At 33.9% G+C, this 16,937-nt stretch overlaps 4 protein-coding genes across 9 annotated transcripts; 1 reads left to right on the top strand and 3 right to left on the bottom strand.

The window, feature by feature from the left end:
* Positions 1 to 240: 240 nt before the first annotated feature.
* On the bottom strand, positions 241 to 870 carry LOC148192429 (uncharacterized). The gene has a single exon (XM_088099195.1). The coding sequence runs from the start codon at positions 868 to 870 to the stop codon at positions 241 to 243; it is 630 nt and encodes a 209-aa protein (XP_087955321.1).
* Positions 871 to 1,020: 150 nt separating this feature from the next.
* Positions 1,021 to 1,950, bottom strand: LOC124832387 (uncharacterized). Its single transcript, XM_047306584.2, has one exon. It carries the CDS (start codon positions 1,948 to 1,950, stop codon positions 1,021 to 1,023), a length of 930 nt encoding a protein of 309 aa, XP_047162540.2.
* Positions 1,951 to 3,916: 1,966 nt separating this feature from the next.
* Positions 3,917 to 13,087, top strand: LOC124832389 (protein FAR1-RELATED SEQUENCE 3-like). 6 transcript variants are annotated; one of them, XR_015782235.1, is made up of 7 exons: positions 3,917 to 4,089; positions 5,300 to 7,627; positions 7,717 to 7,806; positions 8,097 to 8,246; positions 11,167 to 11,297; positions 12,195 to 12,245; positions 12,828 to 13,087. XR_015782235.1 is itself a non-coding variant. In XM_047306587.2 (7 exons), the coding sequence occupies exons 2-5, from the start codon at positions 5,414 to 5,416 to the stop codon at positions 11,290 to 11,292; spliced, it is 2,580 nt and encodes an 859-aa protein (XP_047162543.2). In that variant the 5' UTR covers positions 3,918 to 4,089; positions 5,300 to 5,413; the 3' UTR covers positions 11,293 to 11,297; positions 12,209 to 12,245; positions 12,828 to 13,087. The 6 variants fall into 6 exon arrangements, 4 of the variants coding, with proteins under 4 accessions (XP_047162541.2, XP_047162543.2, XP_047162545.2 ...); XM_047306587.2 differs by having other exon boundaries at positions 3,918 to 4,089; positions 12,209 to 12,245; XR_015782236.1 differs by having other exon boundaries at positions 3,920 to 4,089; positions 11,182 to 11,297.
* A 1,342-nt stretch (positions 13,088 to 14,429) lies between these two features.
* Positions 14,430 to 15,106, bottom strand: LOC148192430 (histone H3.2). Its single transcript, XM_088098812.1, has one exon. The coding sequence runs from the start codon at positions 15,029 to 15,031 to the stop codon at positions 14,621 to 14,623; it is 411 nt and encodes a 136-aa protein (XP_087954938.1). The 5' UTR covers positions 15,032 to 15,106; the 3' UTR covers positions 14,430 to 14,620.
* Between the last annotated feature and the right edge of the window lie 1,831 nt (positions 15,107 to 16,937).

The raw sequence follows: 16,937 nt of genomic DNA on the forward strand, positions 1-16,937 counted from the left end.
TTCTACTTGGATAGCCTGTCGTTTTTCTTCCCCGAATCGGCGTTTCTTCTGTGCAACCGGACGTGCTTCTTTGAAGATTGACAGTTTATGCGCCATCACCCCTGGATGGATTCCCGGCATGTTTGTGGCCACCCATGCAAACAAGTCGGCGTTGGTCTTTAGTATTTTCGTCAGATCCTCCTCATCATGCAGAGCCAAGCTACCCTCGATGGTCGTGGTTTTTGACGCATCTGCTTCCAACTAGAATGTTTTGACGTCTCCTTGTGGATGGAGACGTTCGTCTACATTGGTTCTCGGATCCAAGTCGATCACTGTTGTTTCGCACCCTTTGGCTCTCCTAGGTGGCATGAAAGGGGTGACCTTTAAGCCGGCGACGTAACACTGTCGAGTCGTTCGCTGATCAGCCCTCACGGTACAGATGGTACCTCTTTCTGTCGGGAATTTCATGGCCAAATGGGGGGTGGAGACGATGGCACCGAAAGCGTTCAAGCAAGGTCGTCCTAGTAAGGCGTTATACGAGGTATTCGCCTCTACTAGTAGGAACCTGACTCTGATGTCTCGCGCCTCCCTGTCTATTCCGAGTCGAGTTCGTAAGTCGAGGTATCCCCGAGTGTCAACTCTTTCGCCTGCGAAGCCTACAATTTGCTCGTTGAAAGGGGCTATCAGGTCTTCGGATAAATCCATTTTCTGGAAGGTAGTCAAGTATAAGATATTAACCGAGCTGCCTTGATCGACGATCACTTTACTGACATCGTAACGGGCTATTTTGGCCGTGATGACCATTGAATCATCGTGGTCAGGGTCGGGAGCATGGAAATCTGCATCGGTAAAAGTGATGCTGGGCATGGATCGAGGTTGGCGATCTACCATGTGAACCGTCTTTAAATTTCTCAAATGTCGCTTCCGGGCGGAGGCTGATGCTCCTCCCCCTGCGAAGCTGTCGGAGATGATGTCGATTCGCCCTTGGACCGACCTCTCCCTCACCGAGTGTCGGGGTTGGCTCCGGGATCGTCGTCTTCGTCAGTCGTCCCGGGGTGGTAATCGTTCAGGACTTCGCCGAGAGGTTTCCTTCCGGTTAGGAGTTGCGGATCTGGTAGATGTTCTCTCCTTGATGTACTTTTGGAGATACTCCGCGCGAATGAGTCTTTCTAACTCATCTTTCACCATGGTACAATCTTCGGTATCATGACCATGGTTAAGATGAAGTCGACACGCTTTACTGCCATCAGCGTTCTTGGGAGTAGCCTTCTGCCGAACGGTGAGGAGTTTTGCGTGCAGTGCCTCTTCGAGCACCTTCGCCCTAGGTATGTTGAGGGATGTATAACGTTCGTACTTGGGCTTCCACCCCGACTCTTTTCGAGGGGGTCGATCAGTTTTATAGTCGTTAGACGACCATTTCATGTCCTTCTTAATACTATTGTTCGGACTTTCATGTTGTTGCTTTTTCCTTGAGTTCCTGAGGTCCTCGATGCAGATGAATTTTGCGATCGTTGCCTGGAGTTCCTCCATAGACTTGGGAGGATCTGAGTACAGTAGTTCGGCGAAATACCTTGGCCGTAAACAGGAGGGTAGATTGCTGATTATAAACGTGTGGTTTACATCCTTCACACGTCGGACCTCCTCGTTGTACCTTTGCATGAAGGCCTTCAGGGTCTCATCTTTCTCCTGCTTGGTGTTTACGAGCTCAGCAGGAGTCATCTCGGGCCTCCGGTTGGTAGCATACTGTTTTCGAAATAGAGCTTCTACGGTAGCGAAGCAATCCACCGAATTTTGAGGTAGAGTGTGGTACCACTCAAGGGCCTCATCTTTCAGGGATAACGAAAAAGCTCGGCATATGACGGGATCGTTATCCGTGTAGAACGCCATGGCATCGATGAAGTTGCGGAGATGATTGTCGGGGTCTGCTGAACCGTCGTATCTTTCTAACGTCGGAGGGGGCTTTTCCGGCATATGGGCTTGCATGATGGCTTCCGTAAATGGAAGCAGATTAGTGAGCCGTAGAGAGGTGGGTCCCTTCCTCCCCCTCCGACTGGTTCGGAGGGTCCTCCATGATGGCTGCCTTAATTATCGTCCTGGCTGTTGGAGGTCGATATTTCTGGTGGGGGATGCGGCGCCCTCAGCGCCGCAAGCTCCTCTGTTTGTTTGCGTTGAATTTCCTGTTGTTCTTGTATGGTTTGCGCTTGTGCTTCGATCTGTGCTTGCAGCTGCTTGATCAAATCTCGGGTGTTGTTGTCTTCCATAGCTGTTGTGGTCTTCTTTGGGATATCAAATCTCGGCCCCACGGTGGGCGCCAAAATGTTTCAGTACAATAGTTGAGGCCGAGATGCGAATCCAAAGAGTCACGTCCTTTCCTCCTAGAATGTCGTTATCTTCACGTCCTCTTCCTACTCAGCACGCTCTAGGGAGAATGGGGTGGGTACCTGCGAAGGCACTCCGATGCTAAAGTCAGAAAAGGGGAATCGTAGAACTCTTTCAGTTCAATAATAGAAGAAATAATATTTTTCTCCTCTCTTCTAATTCAGAAAAACGTACCGTTTTTTCCTTCTGATTTTTCATATTTAACCTAGCAGTAAGATAAATCCGTTTACCTGAAAATCCGGTTGGTTGGAAGACTTAACTACTTGGAAAATACAACCACTTGGTCGTACTTGATATTGGGTTAGTTGGTTCCGTGATTCGCGATATCTTGGCCACCTATTTCTAACCGTTTATCTTTTAATTTGTTAGGATTAAAAGATCCATTTTGACTAAAATTGACCGAACATTTGTTGACTTTTACCTTTGACTGGGTTTAACGGACGACCGCTACAAGATGATCGGTGAAAAGGATATAACGATCATTCTTTATATCGGGTGAACGATCGTTCGGGAACAGTCACATGACAGCTCGTTATTTTATCCTTGACGATCGTTCAAGTTGTCAGTCGATCGATACAGATGTCTTACCATACAATATATATATATATATATATATATATATATATATATATATATATATATATTCTTGTACTTTAGTTCTTAAGTATGAGAATTTGTTAAACTTCTTTCTCTTATATATATTTTACTATTATGTTATATTTGGAAAACTGTAACAGTCTTATGCAATTTTTTTACTATTCTTTTCTAGTTTAATAAATATATGATTGATGCCTATAAAATATTAATAGTATTAAAATTTGAAATGTTACTATTTAGACTAATATATAATCATCTTCCAAATAATGTTAATACTCATTCAACATAAGAAACTATTTAGAATCTTTTGAATAAAATAAAGACTTAATTAAGAAAAAACAATTAAGAAAAAACAATTAAGAAATCATATTGAATAATTATATAAATATAGGAATCAAAATATCAATTAAATCTACTTTCTTATAAATGTTCTTATTCTTTTAATTTAAAATGTACAGTTTCTACCTCAAAATATAAAATATTCCAAATATTATTTTCACTCCATATATATCAATTTATACATGTTATTAGCATTTTAAATATGTTTTTAATGACGGAGACTAAATTCAATCATATATTGAAGTAATCTATGTTTTAAGGAATATTGTTATGAATCTTATATTAGAATAATTAAATTTTGTTCAAATGTAGTTATAAGTTAATTTGTAAAAGTGATTTCAGAATATAATTACTAATAATACAAACTATTTTTAACTTATAAAAATAATTTACTTATTTTTTATAAAATAATTTTTTTTCTTATTTTACTGAATGTTCTTTCAGAATTTCCTATTCTATAATATCTATATTTATATAAATAAATACAGATAAATGTTGGTGAGTTAAAGACTTCATTCACTTTATTTATATAAATAATAATATCTAGTATGATTTAAAATTTAAAAAAAATGGGAAATTTTGAGTATGATGTGTGAAAGTACAATGAGATTTGGAATTACAAATTTTTGTTTCTTGTTTTTGGACACTCCCACTCTTCCACGGTGTGACTCAAGCTCTTCTTCCTCTCCTCAAAATCGCTAATATCCAACGACAAGGGTTTGTGGACATAAAACGCTGCGTTTTCATTTCATTCACAATCTCCGGCTCAAACCAGTTTCTTCTTTTGGTCCTCAGGTGAGTGAATTCTGCTTTCTTGTTCATTTACAGCATATAATGCGAACAAGTTTGGATTTTTAAATGAATTTATTTATCTATTTTTATGGTAGTGGAAGTTATTGTATTTGTTGGAGATGATGTATTCTCAATGTGTAGTTTTTTTTTTCTGAAGAAAGAGAGAAAACATGTTATTGAATTAAATGGTTTATGTAAAAAATTTGAAGCAAAATTGAGTAGGTGGTCAGGTAAATTATTCTTATCATATGTGGGAGTATTTACTTTGCACATTTTTAATTTTAATGTGATTCAATGGTCGTCTGAGGTGAGGAAAAAAGGTTATTGGATTGAAGAGTTTGGTGCATTTTTTTTTGGAACAATAATGGATAGGTGTTCTAAAAACTATCTCTAATCATAGGATTAAGTATTTCCTTGCAAATTTAGGTTTTTATTTTATGTGATTTATATTTCTTTAGACCAGGCAAAGGTAGTGCAGCTTATTTTCTAGCCCAATTTCAACACTGTAGCAGATAGTCCCTCATGGTTTAATAAAATTACTGTCATGGAAAATTTCCAAAGGATCTCGCAGTTGTTAATTTAAGCTTCAATAATCCTACAGGAACTTTTTTTCTGGCTTTATGTTGTGATTTTTTTAAATTTGGTTTAAAACTTTCGTTTGCTAAACTTTTATATTATTGTATTCTTTAATATTCAACATCTCAACTTGATGCCTGTTCTTTATATAGAATAAGTTTACATTTGTAGAAACCTCTAACATTAAAATGTGACTTATTTTAAGTGCTTTTATCTTTTCACATGAAAATTAAATTTAGTTTCATTTTATACCAATTTCAATTTGATTCTCCTTGAAAAATAATTCCCTAGTTTCAATTAAGGGTTTTCTGAACACAGATATAATTTTTCTCCAAAGTTAATCAAAATTGGGATGTTATGGTTCTTAGACCGAAACTCACAATTTTATTTTTAAATTAAATCACCCAATCTGTCTAAAACCTTGCTTTCTGGGTTAGAATAAACTAGCATTATTATGCAGTAGGATCTTTAATATCTCTAATTGGTTGTCAGTATTGTTCATATGAACTTTTTAAACTTTTGGACATTCCTTAAACCTTCTGGGTTATATAATTTGAAAATTACTTCCTAAGTGCATAATTTGTATATATTCTATGAACTCTTGCTGACTGGTGTTTTTATTCAATGCATTATGTAGGTAGAGATAATGGCGGAAATTTCCATCATTGCTTCTAAAGGATTAGCACAAGTCATGTTTTCCAGTCCTTTCAAGGAAAACCAATGAATCCTTTGTATCATTTGCTAAGCTATCATGAACGTTGAGGCAGTAGATGAAGGGGAAAACAGTGATAGACCTGCTTCTGGAAATGTTGAAACTGAAAAAGATGAGGAACAAAATATGAAAGTAAACTTGGCTGAAAGAGAAGTAAATAACCAAGATGGTGATGCTTATAGGAAGCCACTTGTGGGCATGCTGTTTGAATCTGAAGATTTTGCAAAATCATTTTATGATGCATATGCAAGAGATGTAGGATTTAGCACACATGTTGGTCAATTCAGCCGTGCTAAGCCTGATGGTCCAATTATAACTTGGGACTTTGCTTGTTCCAGAGAGGTATTTAAAAGGAAGAACATAGTAAGTTGCAATGCAATGCTTAGGGTAGAGAGAAAAGATGCAAACTGGATAGTGACAAAATTTGTTGAGGACCATAACCATTCCCTTGCTTCCTCTAGAAAGGTGCAGAACCGTCAACCCAGTAGACATTCTGTAGGTGCTGCTAGGAATGTTATAGTGACATTTGATGCCCGTAATGAGTCTTGTGCTTCCTTGAATGGAAATCATTCAGAGCCCATTAGTTCTGTTAGAAACTCTTTTCCAGCAGAACAATGTCATCCAATGAGAAACATTGGCTCACTTACCTATGCAAGATCTTCTCAAAAGAGGACCCTTGGAAGAGATGCTCAAAATCTTCTGAATTATTTTAAGAAGATGCAGGGTGAAAACCCTGGCTTCTATTATGCAATACAACTAGATGATGAAAACCGTATGACCAATGCATTCTGGGCGGATGCAAGGTCAAGAACAGCTTATAATTACTTTGGTGATGCTGTAATCTTTGACACGATGTATAGACCAAATCAATACCAAATCCCATTTGCTCCATTTACCGGATTCAATCACCACGGCCAAATGGTTTTATTTGGTTGTTCATTACTTCTAGACGAATCGGAGTCTTCCTTTACATGGCTATTCAAGACGTGGCTATCTGCTATGAATGATCGACCACCTGTTTCCATAACCACAGACCAAGATAGAGCCATACAAGCAGCAGTTTCTCACGTGTTCCCGGAAACTCGCCACTGTATTTGTAAGTGGCACATTTTAAGAGAAGGTCAAGAAAGATTGGCTCATATTTACCTTGCTCATCCTTCACTCTATGGAGATCTATATGGCTGTATCAATTTTTCTGAGACTACTGAGGATTTTGAATCAACATGGAAGTCTCTTCTGGATAAATATGATCTCCAGAAAAATGATTGGCTTCAGGCAGTATATAATGCTCGTAAACAATGGGCCCCTGTTTACTTTCGTGATACTTTCTTTGCTGCTATTACTTCAAACCACGGGGTAAACTCCTTTTTTGATGGCTATGTAAATCAACAGACAACCATACCTTTATTCTTTAGGCAGTATGAAATATCACTTGAACATTCATTGGAAAAAGAAATAGAAGCAGATTATGAGACTATTTGTAACACGCCTGTACTGAGGACTCCATCACCAATGGAACAACAGGCAGCAAATATGTACACTAACAAGATTTTTGCAAAGTTTCAGGAGGAACTGGTGGAAACTTTTGCATATACTGCAAGTAATGTTGACAATGATGGTGTTATCAGTAAATACAGGGTTGCAAAATATGAACATGATCACAAGGCATACATGGTCACATTAAATATGTCTGAAATGAAGGCAAACTGCAGCTGTCAGATGTTTGAATACTCTGGCATTCTTTGTCGACATGTATTGACTGTTTTCACTGTAACAAATGTCCTTACCCTTCCATCACACTACATTTTAAAGCGATGGACAAGGAATGCAAAATCTGGTTTTGGAACTGATGAAAAAACAACAGGTCCACTTAACATTGAAAATCTCACTATACGTTTTAATAGTTTATGTCAAGAAGCCATTAAGCTTGCTGAAGAAGGGGCAATTTCCGTTGAGACTTATAATGTAGCAATGAATGCTTTGAGAGAGGGTGCTAAAAGGGTAGGTATTATGAAGAAAAATATTGCAAAAGTCAAACCTAGAAACACTCAGGGTAATGGATGCTGTCCAGAAGACAATAGCAAGAAGAGCCCGTCATCAATTTCGGATGTCATCCCATCACTGTGGCCTTGGCAAGATTCAGTGTCAAATCACTTGAATCATAGTGGCCTTGGGCTTCCTGTTACTGATCTGAATCATCCTACTATGGCTCCTGTTTCTATTCACCAGGATGGTGGCCCTCCAGATAACTCTGTATTGATTGGAATCACCCTTGTATTTATTAGTCGTTTCATCTACTTAAGCTGATTACTTCTTTACTTGACTGTTACTTATCTATGCAGGTTGTCCTCATGTGTTTCAAGTCTATGACTTGGATCATCGAAAATAAGAATTCAAGCCAATCTAGTAAAATTGCAGTCATCAACATGAAGGTATGCATAACCTATGTTCTCTTTACAATTATCATTTTTTAACCGAGAAACAGATATCTCAATATCTCGTGTCTCGTACTTTGATTAATTTAATGTGGTTTCAATATTCTCTGTAGTTGTAAGAAATCAGCTGCTTCCAGATGTCTATCTAACACTCATGCTCTCTGTTTAAAATATTAAAAATCTAGGTTATTTCACTTATCATATTGTTTTCCATGTGTAGATAACAGGTACAACGTGCTGAAATATTCTTTCCTCCCTGTTAATTTATTTTTCCCTTCCTCTTGTAGCTGCAAGATTATGGTAAGAGCCCTATAGGAGAGACAGAAGTGCAATTCAGGGTGACAAGGGTAACTTTGGAGCCTATGTTGAGATCAATGACTTACATTAGTCAACAGTTAAATGCACCAGTCAATAGAGTTGCTGTCATCAATCTGAGGGTATGTAAACTCAGATCATAATCATATACTCTGACTAGATCCTAAGCATTTCACAATCAAGTATAATCTTTTTGTCAATGTACTTATCCACATCAAATGCTCCCATTTCATATAAATGAAACCTCCAAATATGAGGATTACAATCTTTAAAGTTTGAGAAGTTCCACTGTGATCACACTAATAGTATGCTGAAGTATTTATTACTGAACTGTTTAACCCTTCAACAGAAATTCTTTACCACTATTTGGCATAACCATCTATTTAGAATGTGTTACTGTCAAAAGATGTTATGTAAAAGACTAACCACCATAAACACTTGAATTTGTAGGATCTAGACCAATGAATTTTTGTTAGGAAGTTACGTGTATATGAGAGGAGAAAGAGAAGTAAGTAGAAGTTAGAAGTTATGTGTATATGAGAGGAGAAAGAGAAGTAAGTAGAAGTTAGTTAGCCTAACTGCAATAACAGTTAGGAAAGGCGGGATGTGTAGTATAAGAGAGGGAATAATTGATTAGAGAGGGGGTGGTTGTTTTGTGAAGTTGTACAGGAAGCGTGAAGCCTGTAGGGGGAGGTTAAGCTCTCTAACTGTATCCCGAACTTGGATTCGTGCTTGTGAATAATACAATGAGAGTTATACAGTAATTTCGGATGTGTTGAGTGTGCGTTTACCTTAAGTTCTTGAATTAGGAACCTAACAATTTTTTTATTTTTGTAACGTGTGCTCTTGTACAAAAGCCTTTTAAACGTTGGCAACTTTAAGACTCATGTACTTAGTGTTGATAATATAGCTTAATAAGAGGAAGGAAGACAACAATAATTTGATAAACACCCAAGCACCTGGGGAATCCACTCTCAAAAGCTAGTTATTAAAGAGAAAGAACCACACACTTAAATACTCCACCAAACATCATATACTACTTGAAGTGGAAATCAGGCACGCCATAATACCCAAGTTCTTATCATAACATCGCTCATTAGAGTTAATGTCGTTATTAGAATCCCGCTATCATTTGGTTTAAATGTGTTATGGCTTATGTACAATGTTAAGCCTTTTATTCTACAAAATCTGGGACGCAAACATTGTAATAAGAACTAACTAGCTTATGTATATTGCTAGATAAAGAAACCAATCACGAACTTTGACCTAATAGCTTAAACCCTTAGAGTAGCTGTTTCTTTATAGGTTTAATAGCCAATTTAGTCCCCACTTTGGTTGAAAAATCTCAATTTAGTCCCTCGTTATAAAAGTGTTTTACATTAGTCCTAACTTTTAAAATAGTGGGTCAGATTGGTCCCTTTCGTTAAATATAAGTTAACGAAATTAATGGATGATGATGTGACACAGCTTAAAGCTGATGTGTTAGATTGGTCCCTCGTTAGCTTTAAGTTTAGTCACATCATCATCTATTAATTTTATTAACTTATATTTAACAGAAAGGACCAATCTGACCCACTATTTTAAAAGTTAGGACTAATTCAAAACACTTTTATAACGAGGGACTAAATTGAGATTTTTCAACCAAAGTGAGGACTAAATTGGCTATTAAACCTTCTTTATATCATATAAGAGCCATTGTTTTGGCCTGGACAAATATTGGGGAAACAGCAGTATGAGTAGGTGTTATAGTCCAGTGATGAGCAGTGAGATGGTGGAAGACATGGCTTGGTTTGGTTAATAGTTGTAATAAGTTGGAAAGTACATGAAAAAGGTGGGCCAAGTCTTTTTGGCAATTGGGTTCCCCAAATCTCAACAAGTGGTATTAGAGATTTTATGATTAATTTATTAAGAGTTCAATCTTTGTCACTCCCGTTCTTAAGTTGAATATTTGCACATGGTGGAGCTGGTCTTTGTATTGAACATGCTACAAGTCCAGTGGTTTTTTGTGGGAACGTGTTAGATGTAAATTCAATCACAAACCATTTGTTAGCTTAAGCTGTTTGGAGAGTTGGTCCATGATATGTACAGCGTCTATCATATTCAGAAGCACATTGAGAGAACAGTTGATGTCGATATGACAAGGAGGAGGTCAGTTGCGTGGTCTCTAGAAGTGAATGCTCCTAAACAAAAGTATTTGTGAATCATTGGGTTTAATGCTTTAGAGAATTTGTAAAATTTAATCAAACTGGATGTTGAAGTCTCCGTATTATATGGAACTGAAGTAGATTCTGTAGCATATTTAATGTTCCATAATGGTACAAAATATACTAATAAGTCCAATTTTGATATTAGAAGTTCAAATAACTTGTATGGTGGATAATTAATAAATTTATTAATTTTCATTTTGTCTTAAAGGATATGGGTGTAGGACGGGAGCTTTTGGATTACTAGTTTATTTGTAACTAGTTATAAGACTATTAATCCAGACAATCTGATAGCTACATGGTTATTTTCCTTTCTATTGGATATTTATCTGAATTGGGAACATCCAGCAGTTAATTCCGGAGAATATGATATCGTCAAATGCAAAATAAAATGTTTTCTTTTACCATGACACAAGTTTGAATCCCGGAATCGTTTCTGGTGGGAGAACTTTACCTAACTACCACCCCTTGAGTTGCATGAACAATTGTTTTTACGCAACTTCTACTAAAATCTAACTTTCGATTATAGAATTCACCATGTTAGTGATTTTAGATAGTCCAGCAGTATTTACATTATTTTAGACTTGATATTGACCCCGTTATTTTTATTATTTTAGATGGTGAACTTTAAGCTTTTCAACTTTACAAAATCTATTGAGATTTGCACCCATTTATACTATAATTTGACCATATATGTAGTCAATATGAGATCTCCAATAGATTCCATATTTCTTCTACAGACATGATTAAGTATGCAACATTATGCAGTGTAAGAAAAAAGTTTCGTTGTGTTCTAGAACATTGTGTTGTGTCCAACATATTTTGTCTAATTTTATAGTTCTACATCATCCAGCTCCAGGATACGAAGACAACTACTGGGCAAACTGAGGTGAAATTCCAAGTTTCTAGAGATACTCTCGGCTCCATGCTGAGATCTATGGCCTACATCCGGGAGCAGCTCTAGGAGTTGTAAGCATTCTATTTCCAGCTTTTTGCTTTCATCTTTTATTGAAAGTATTGGATTGAAGTTATAAATTCTAAGCTCTTCATTATTTTTTCCGGCTATTCAACATAAATGATAACAATCTGAATATATCTTTATTGTAAGTGTAAGAGCAATTTTGTCAATGTGACAGGATTACAACAATGCCTCTTAGGTACAAAGGTATTTTTAGATTACCTTAGCTCTCCCCAAAACCCGTTTTCCTCTAAAACTCCAAGAAACTGCTATTAACAACCTAAACACAGACTATATATGCTAGTCTATTACAACCTGTTACAGCTACAGGAGGTTATAACTACCTCCTTTATTTATTTTTTCTACTCTACACTTTCCCACTGAACCTATCAACACACTTACATTTTTAATACTAATTTTCTCAATGTGATTTTATTTCATCTAAATTAATTTTGTTAAAATCTAGGATAAATTGATCCTTTGCACATAAAATGAGTCTGAAATTCATGTTTATTGGCGTCTTAGTGCCTCTCGAATTTACTTGCATTATTGTTTTCATAAAACTTTTACCAGGTTTTTTATACCCAACTTCAGCTTGCATTATTGCTGCAAGCTACTCACTATTTATATTAAAGATGAAAAACATATAATTAGTGAAGATATTTAATGCTATTTTATTTTAGTTCGGAAGTACTTTATATTTTGTTTATATTAAGGATGAAACAAAACATAATTAGTGAAGATATTTGATGCTATTTCATTTTATTTTATATCTTGTTGTAATTTAATGTTTAATATACTTTATATTTTAATTTACTTTTTATATTTAAATTTGATTGAATTTAGAATTTATGTAGAGATACTTGAAATCCCTTTAGTGTTTAAGAAGTATATCTGAAATGTTTTAGTATAAATTTTGCAGGTGCAGTTATAAAAATCAAGACTTATTAAAATACAAGGTATACAAACAAGTTATTTTATAATACGAGTTTATGTAGATACAAGCCGGTCCATTCACATACCCAGTTTTCATTTCTTACATAAATAGTTATAAAATAACATATTCAATATTTCATCATATAAAAATTATAAAAAAATCACTATATAACTTTCCTTTCTTGTCTTTTAGTTCATATCCAACAACATTCTTCAAGATTTTGCAAATTGCATCCATATTCTTTTTCCAGCTATTATTTCTTTTTTGGTCTTATTTATTACTATATACTATTTTTATTGATTGTAGTTGTCTACTACTACTATCTATATTATTAAGGCATGTTTAAACCATCATAAATCGTTCTCTCATATTTGGATTCTTCAGTTTTTGGTATTGTTCTTCCGCTGAACCTTCATAATAAATTGATGGACATTGATTATTATATTTTAAAATATATTAATTTGTTTTTAATATAAACATTATTGAAGATTCAATAGAGAAATAGTACTAAAATTTGACTCTATTTGATCTATTGATTTTTTGTTTCTCTCCATCTTGCGAGAAGAATTCTCATCAGTATTTTTTTTTTCCTTTTAATTTGCAGTAATTTGGTTTGTTAGAAAATCATCATCATTATTTGGGGGAAGTGAGGTGGTTAGAAAACCTAATGTTGTACCATGCTTCAACTTGAAGGAAGAATTTCTTTGGTGCCTATCTTAAACTGGCAAATAATGGCAGTAATATTTAATTATAGGTAAATATGTGTGTATAACAAGAACATTCAAGTGTGTTTGTAAGATGAGAGGTTTTTGCTATGGTAGATATATGACACCTTCAAAATCATTTAAATCTTGTTTCATTGTATTTTTCTTTGTTTCTATCTTCCCCCTACCTTTTATAGCTTGTGTTTATACTTTCTTCCATTCAACTCAACCCTTTCTTTAGAATTCTCACCATTTCAATTTGTTTGGCCCACACACGAAACACCATCCTAATTTTTCATCCATTTGAACAAATTCTTCATTTTCTTTAAACTGTAGCAAAAATACAAATCTTTCTTATGTGAACTTGAAGATTTGTTTAGATTTTGAAAAAAAAAAAAAAACTCTTAAATTATTGTTTCAATTGTTTGAAGTAAATAGGGAGTGAGAGATTTGTTTTTATTTGAATATACTTATTTCCATTGAGTTAGTGAGGTTCAAGATGAAGAAACATGGAGATTAAACCAATATATTAGTAAAACTTCGAAGGAAGAAGGAAAAGAGTAAGAGTACAATGAAGAGATCATTGAAAAATGAAATTTATTTAATAAGGCTGAATAATTTTTCAAATCATAAAGGGTATGTTATCTTAGTCCGTCTTTAGAAACGTGAAAATTAAAAATTAGTATTGCAAAATAAGATGTATCTTTCACTTTTAATTTTTAATAATATAGTTGGAATAAATGTTTTTAATCACTAAAAAATTTATCTTTATCATAAATTTTGATATATTTTGGTTCTTAAATTTTGAAATTGAATAAATATTATTCTTTTAATTTAATAGTATTAATTTTTTTTAGTTTATTAAATAGTATTTAATGTTAATAGTTGAGATAGAATGAATTAAAATTGTGTAAATAATTTAAATGTATACAATTAAATTAAAAGAATTATAATCGTCACAGCTTAAAATATGAATAAATTTTAATTTCATATTTAAAATTAAAATCGCATTTAACTCCAATATAGTTAATATGTTAACATTTGACATAGTCAAATTAACATGATAAATGGAAGTTGGCAATCACCGAACAATGTTTTACTAATCAAATTTGTTCTTAATTTATAGATTCTTCATGTAAAATTTTTCTTCCAAAAGCAAAAAGATTGAGGAAAGATTAATTATTAAACGTCAATAGCAATGAGATAGACACGTTTCTATTTATCTATCTATATATATATATATAGAGAGAGAGAGGGAGAGAGAGAGAGAGAGATTTTTAATTATGATCATTGCAAAGTTTGCCATTTATTAGAAAAATAATAAATAATTAATAAATAAGAATTTGATTTAATTAAAGGGCCAATTGTGCCTAGCTCCTTTGGTTTACATATATAAAGAGAATATATTATTCGTTTATAAAGATATGTAAAGAAGATATGCATATTTGATGTCTCTTTCGTCATTTCAATTTTATATAACAATATGTAAATTAAACCAAGACTAATAATATAAAAAGATGAAGTCCATTAAAAGTCAATTAAAAACAAAAAATAAAAGCTGAAGAAAACTAAAGCTAATTCAGAAGCTATTTCACCCATTCACAAATCAACAAACTAACTACAATGACTACTCTGAACAAATGCCTCAGAATCTCTCAGATCTCCAAAGACATTTGAAAATCTCATGTAACTATCAAGCCCTTTCGCCTCTGATTCTGCGGGCAAGCTGAATATCCTTTGGCATAATGGTGACGCGCTTAGCGTGAATGGCACAGAGATTGGTGTCTTCGAAGAGTCCAACCAAATAAGCCTCAGCAGCTTCTTGCAACGCGGACACGGCGCTGCTCTGAAACCGCAGATCGGTCTTGAAATCCTGTGCGATCTCGCGGACAAGACGTTGGAAGGGAAGTTTTCGGATCAGCAGCTCCGTGCTCTTCTGATACTTTCTGATCTCCCTCAGCGCCACCGTACCTGGCCGGAAACGGTGAGGTTTCTTCACGCCACCGGTCGCCGGAGCGGACTTCCTGGCAGCCTTCGTAGCCAGTTGCTTCCTAGGAGCCTTGCCTCCGGTGGACTTGCGTGCTGTTTGTTTGGTTCGTGCCATTGCAGAGAGAGTTTGATTCACTAAGAAATTGAATCGCTCTGAAAAATTATGTAATAGAGAGAGTGTGAATATTAGGGAAATTTGGGTGAGAATTTATAAGGTTTGTGGAAAGCACGAAAACGAAGCGGGAAAGTTCGAATTTAGGTCGCTGATAGGTTAAATATGAGCCGTTGATTTTTTACAAATTACGGCTGTGATTGTGATCCGTGGCTTTCAGAATGAACCAATAAGAAGTCGAGACACAAATAAGAGCTGATTGGGTTATTTATTTAATTATTTTTATTATTATCATTAGTTTCCGTGTGAATTTTTTAAATATTTATAAATTATTTAAATTTTAAATATAGTAATTAAAAGAGAAAATTGAAAAAACAAAAGGTGTATATTATTATAAATATAACTATAAATAAAATTAATTTTAGTTATTAAAATATGATAAGTAATATTGCATAAATCATTTTTTATTATGAGTAATTATTTAAATTTTAAAAATAATAATTAAACTGATAAAAAAAGTAAATAATTATTTTATAATAAGTAATTATTTGAATTCAAATAAGTAGATACTAAAATAATAAAATAGAAAATTAATTTTTTATTATGAATAATTATTTAAATTTAGAAAGTAATAATTAAAAACATAAAATTGAAATAACAAAAGAGATATTAAATATGTATATCTTCTATACATATCGTTATAAACAAAACGATATATTCTCTTTATATATTATTATTATTATTAATAATAATAATAATACAAACGTGTTAACTTATTGGAATAAATCGAGTTATTGTACCTCAAGGATCAACTCAATCCACCTCATCCTTTATTATTATGAGTGCGTGTTTTTCTATTTAAAAGTTTGTTTAATAAAAACAAAAATTATTATTTTATATAAATTTGTAAATAGTAAAAAATAAAATGTAAAATATTAGTGATCAATGTTTAGAGTTTATGATTTCATAATATATTTTTTAAAATAATATTATTATGCGTTAAATATTTGAAATATTAATTTTATATAATTTAAAATAGAATTTAAGAATAGAAAATATTAATCTTTTATATAATTTATATATACCGAAAAGCTTTGTCCTTTGTGCTCCTTATCTAAGTTTTCTGTATTTTTTTTAAAAAAAGGTGTCAAAGTTTTTTCCTCTTGCCTCCTTCTCTAAATCTTTTGTTTTTCTTCCAAAAAAAATGTAAAAGAAAAATTAAAATAAATGTGTTTGTGTGAGTGGTGACGAAAAAGAAAGAGAAAAGTGTGAAGATATTTTTTGCGTGTTTATTATATATATATATATATATATATATATATATATATATATATATATATATATATATATATATTAATATAAATATCTAATGGAGAAAATAATCTTAAGTTCGTTGACTGACGGCTTGAGAATACATTATGTGACATTGAAGAGTCTAAATACTTGTTAACGCTTTCAGTTGAAGAATTTACCTAATCGTTTGAGGCGCATGAAAATTAAAAAAGAAGAAATGAGAGTCATTTGATCAAACATTTCAAGCAAAGGCAATAATAAAGGGAGAAAGTCATAACACTCAAGGCGGAGGTCCTGATAGTAGAAGCTGAGGACAAGGAGAAGAGAAAAAAAAGTCTAGCCAACAAAATTGGTTTGGTCGAGGTCGAGGTCAATGGAGAGGAGGTTGGTCCAACAACTCAGGTGTAGGGTGCTTCAAGTATGACAAGTATGAACATTATGCAAAGGAGTTAAATTAATCAAGTGTTTCAGTTGTGGTAAGGTCGTGCATTTCACAAAAGATTGTCTGTCTAAAAATGAAAAAGAAGAGACAACAAATCTTGTTGAAGAAGTTGAAGAGAAAGAGGTGTCATGGATGATGAGATATAGCTTGAAGGTCAAGCACGAGCAAGTGGAG

The sequence above is a fragment of the Vigna umbellata genome, chromosome 9 (assembly GCF_029865625.1).
Source record: "Vigna umbellata cultivar VRB3 chromosome 9, Vumbellata_1.0, whole genome shotgun sequence".
Lineage (NCBI taxonomy): Eukaryota > Viridiplantae > Streptophyta > Magnoliopsida > Fabales > Fabaceae > Vigna > Vigna umbellata.

Excerpts from the sequence above, each read along its gene's own strand:
- LOC148192429 (XM_088099195.1), bottom strand. The coding sequence starts at position 870 with ATGGTAGATCGCCAACCTCGATCCATGCCCAGCATCACTTTTACCGAT.
- LOC124832387 (XM_047306584.2), bottom strand. The coding sequence starts at position 1,950 with ATGCCGGAAAAGCCCCCTCCGACGTTAGAAAGATACGACGGTTCAGCA.
- LOC124832389 (XM_047306585.2), top strand. The coding sequence starts at position 5,414 with ATGAACGTTGAGGCAGTAGATGAAGGGGAAAACAGTGATAGACCTGCT. Across the intron at positions 7,628-7,716 it reads GTGGCCCTCCAGATAACTCT|GTTGTCCTCATGTGTTTCAA; the intron begins GTATTGATTGGA and ends TTATCTATGCAG. Across the intron at positions 8,247-11,166 it reads TTGCTGTCATCAATCTGAGG|TTCTACATCATCCAGCTCCA; the intron begins GTATGTAAACTC and ends CTAATTTTATAG.
- LOC148192430 (XM_088098812.1), bottom strand. The coding sequence starts at position 15,031 with ATGGCACGAACCAAACAAACAGCACGCAAGTCCACCGGAGGCAAGGCT.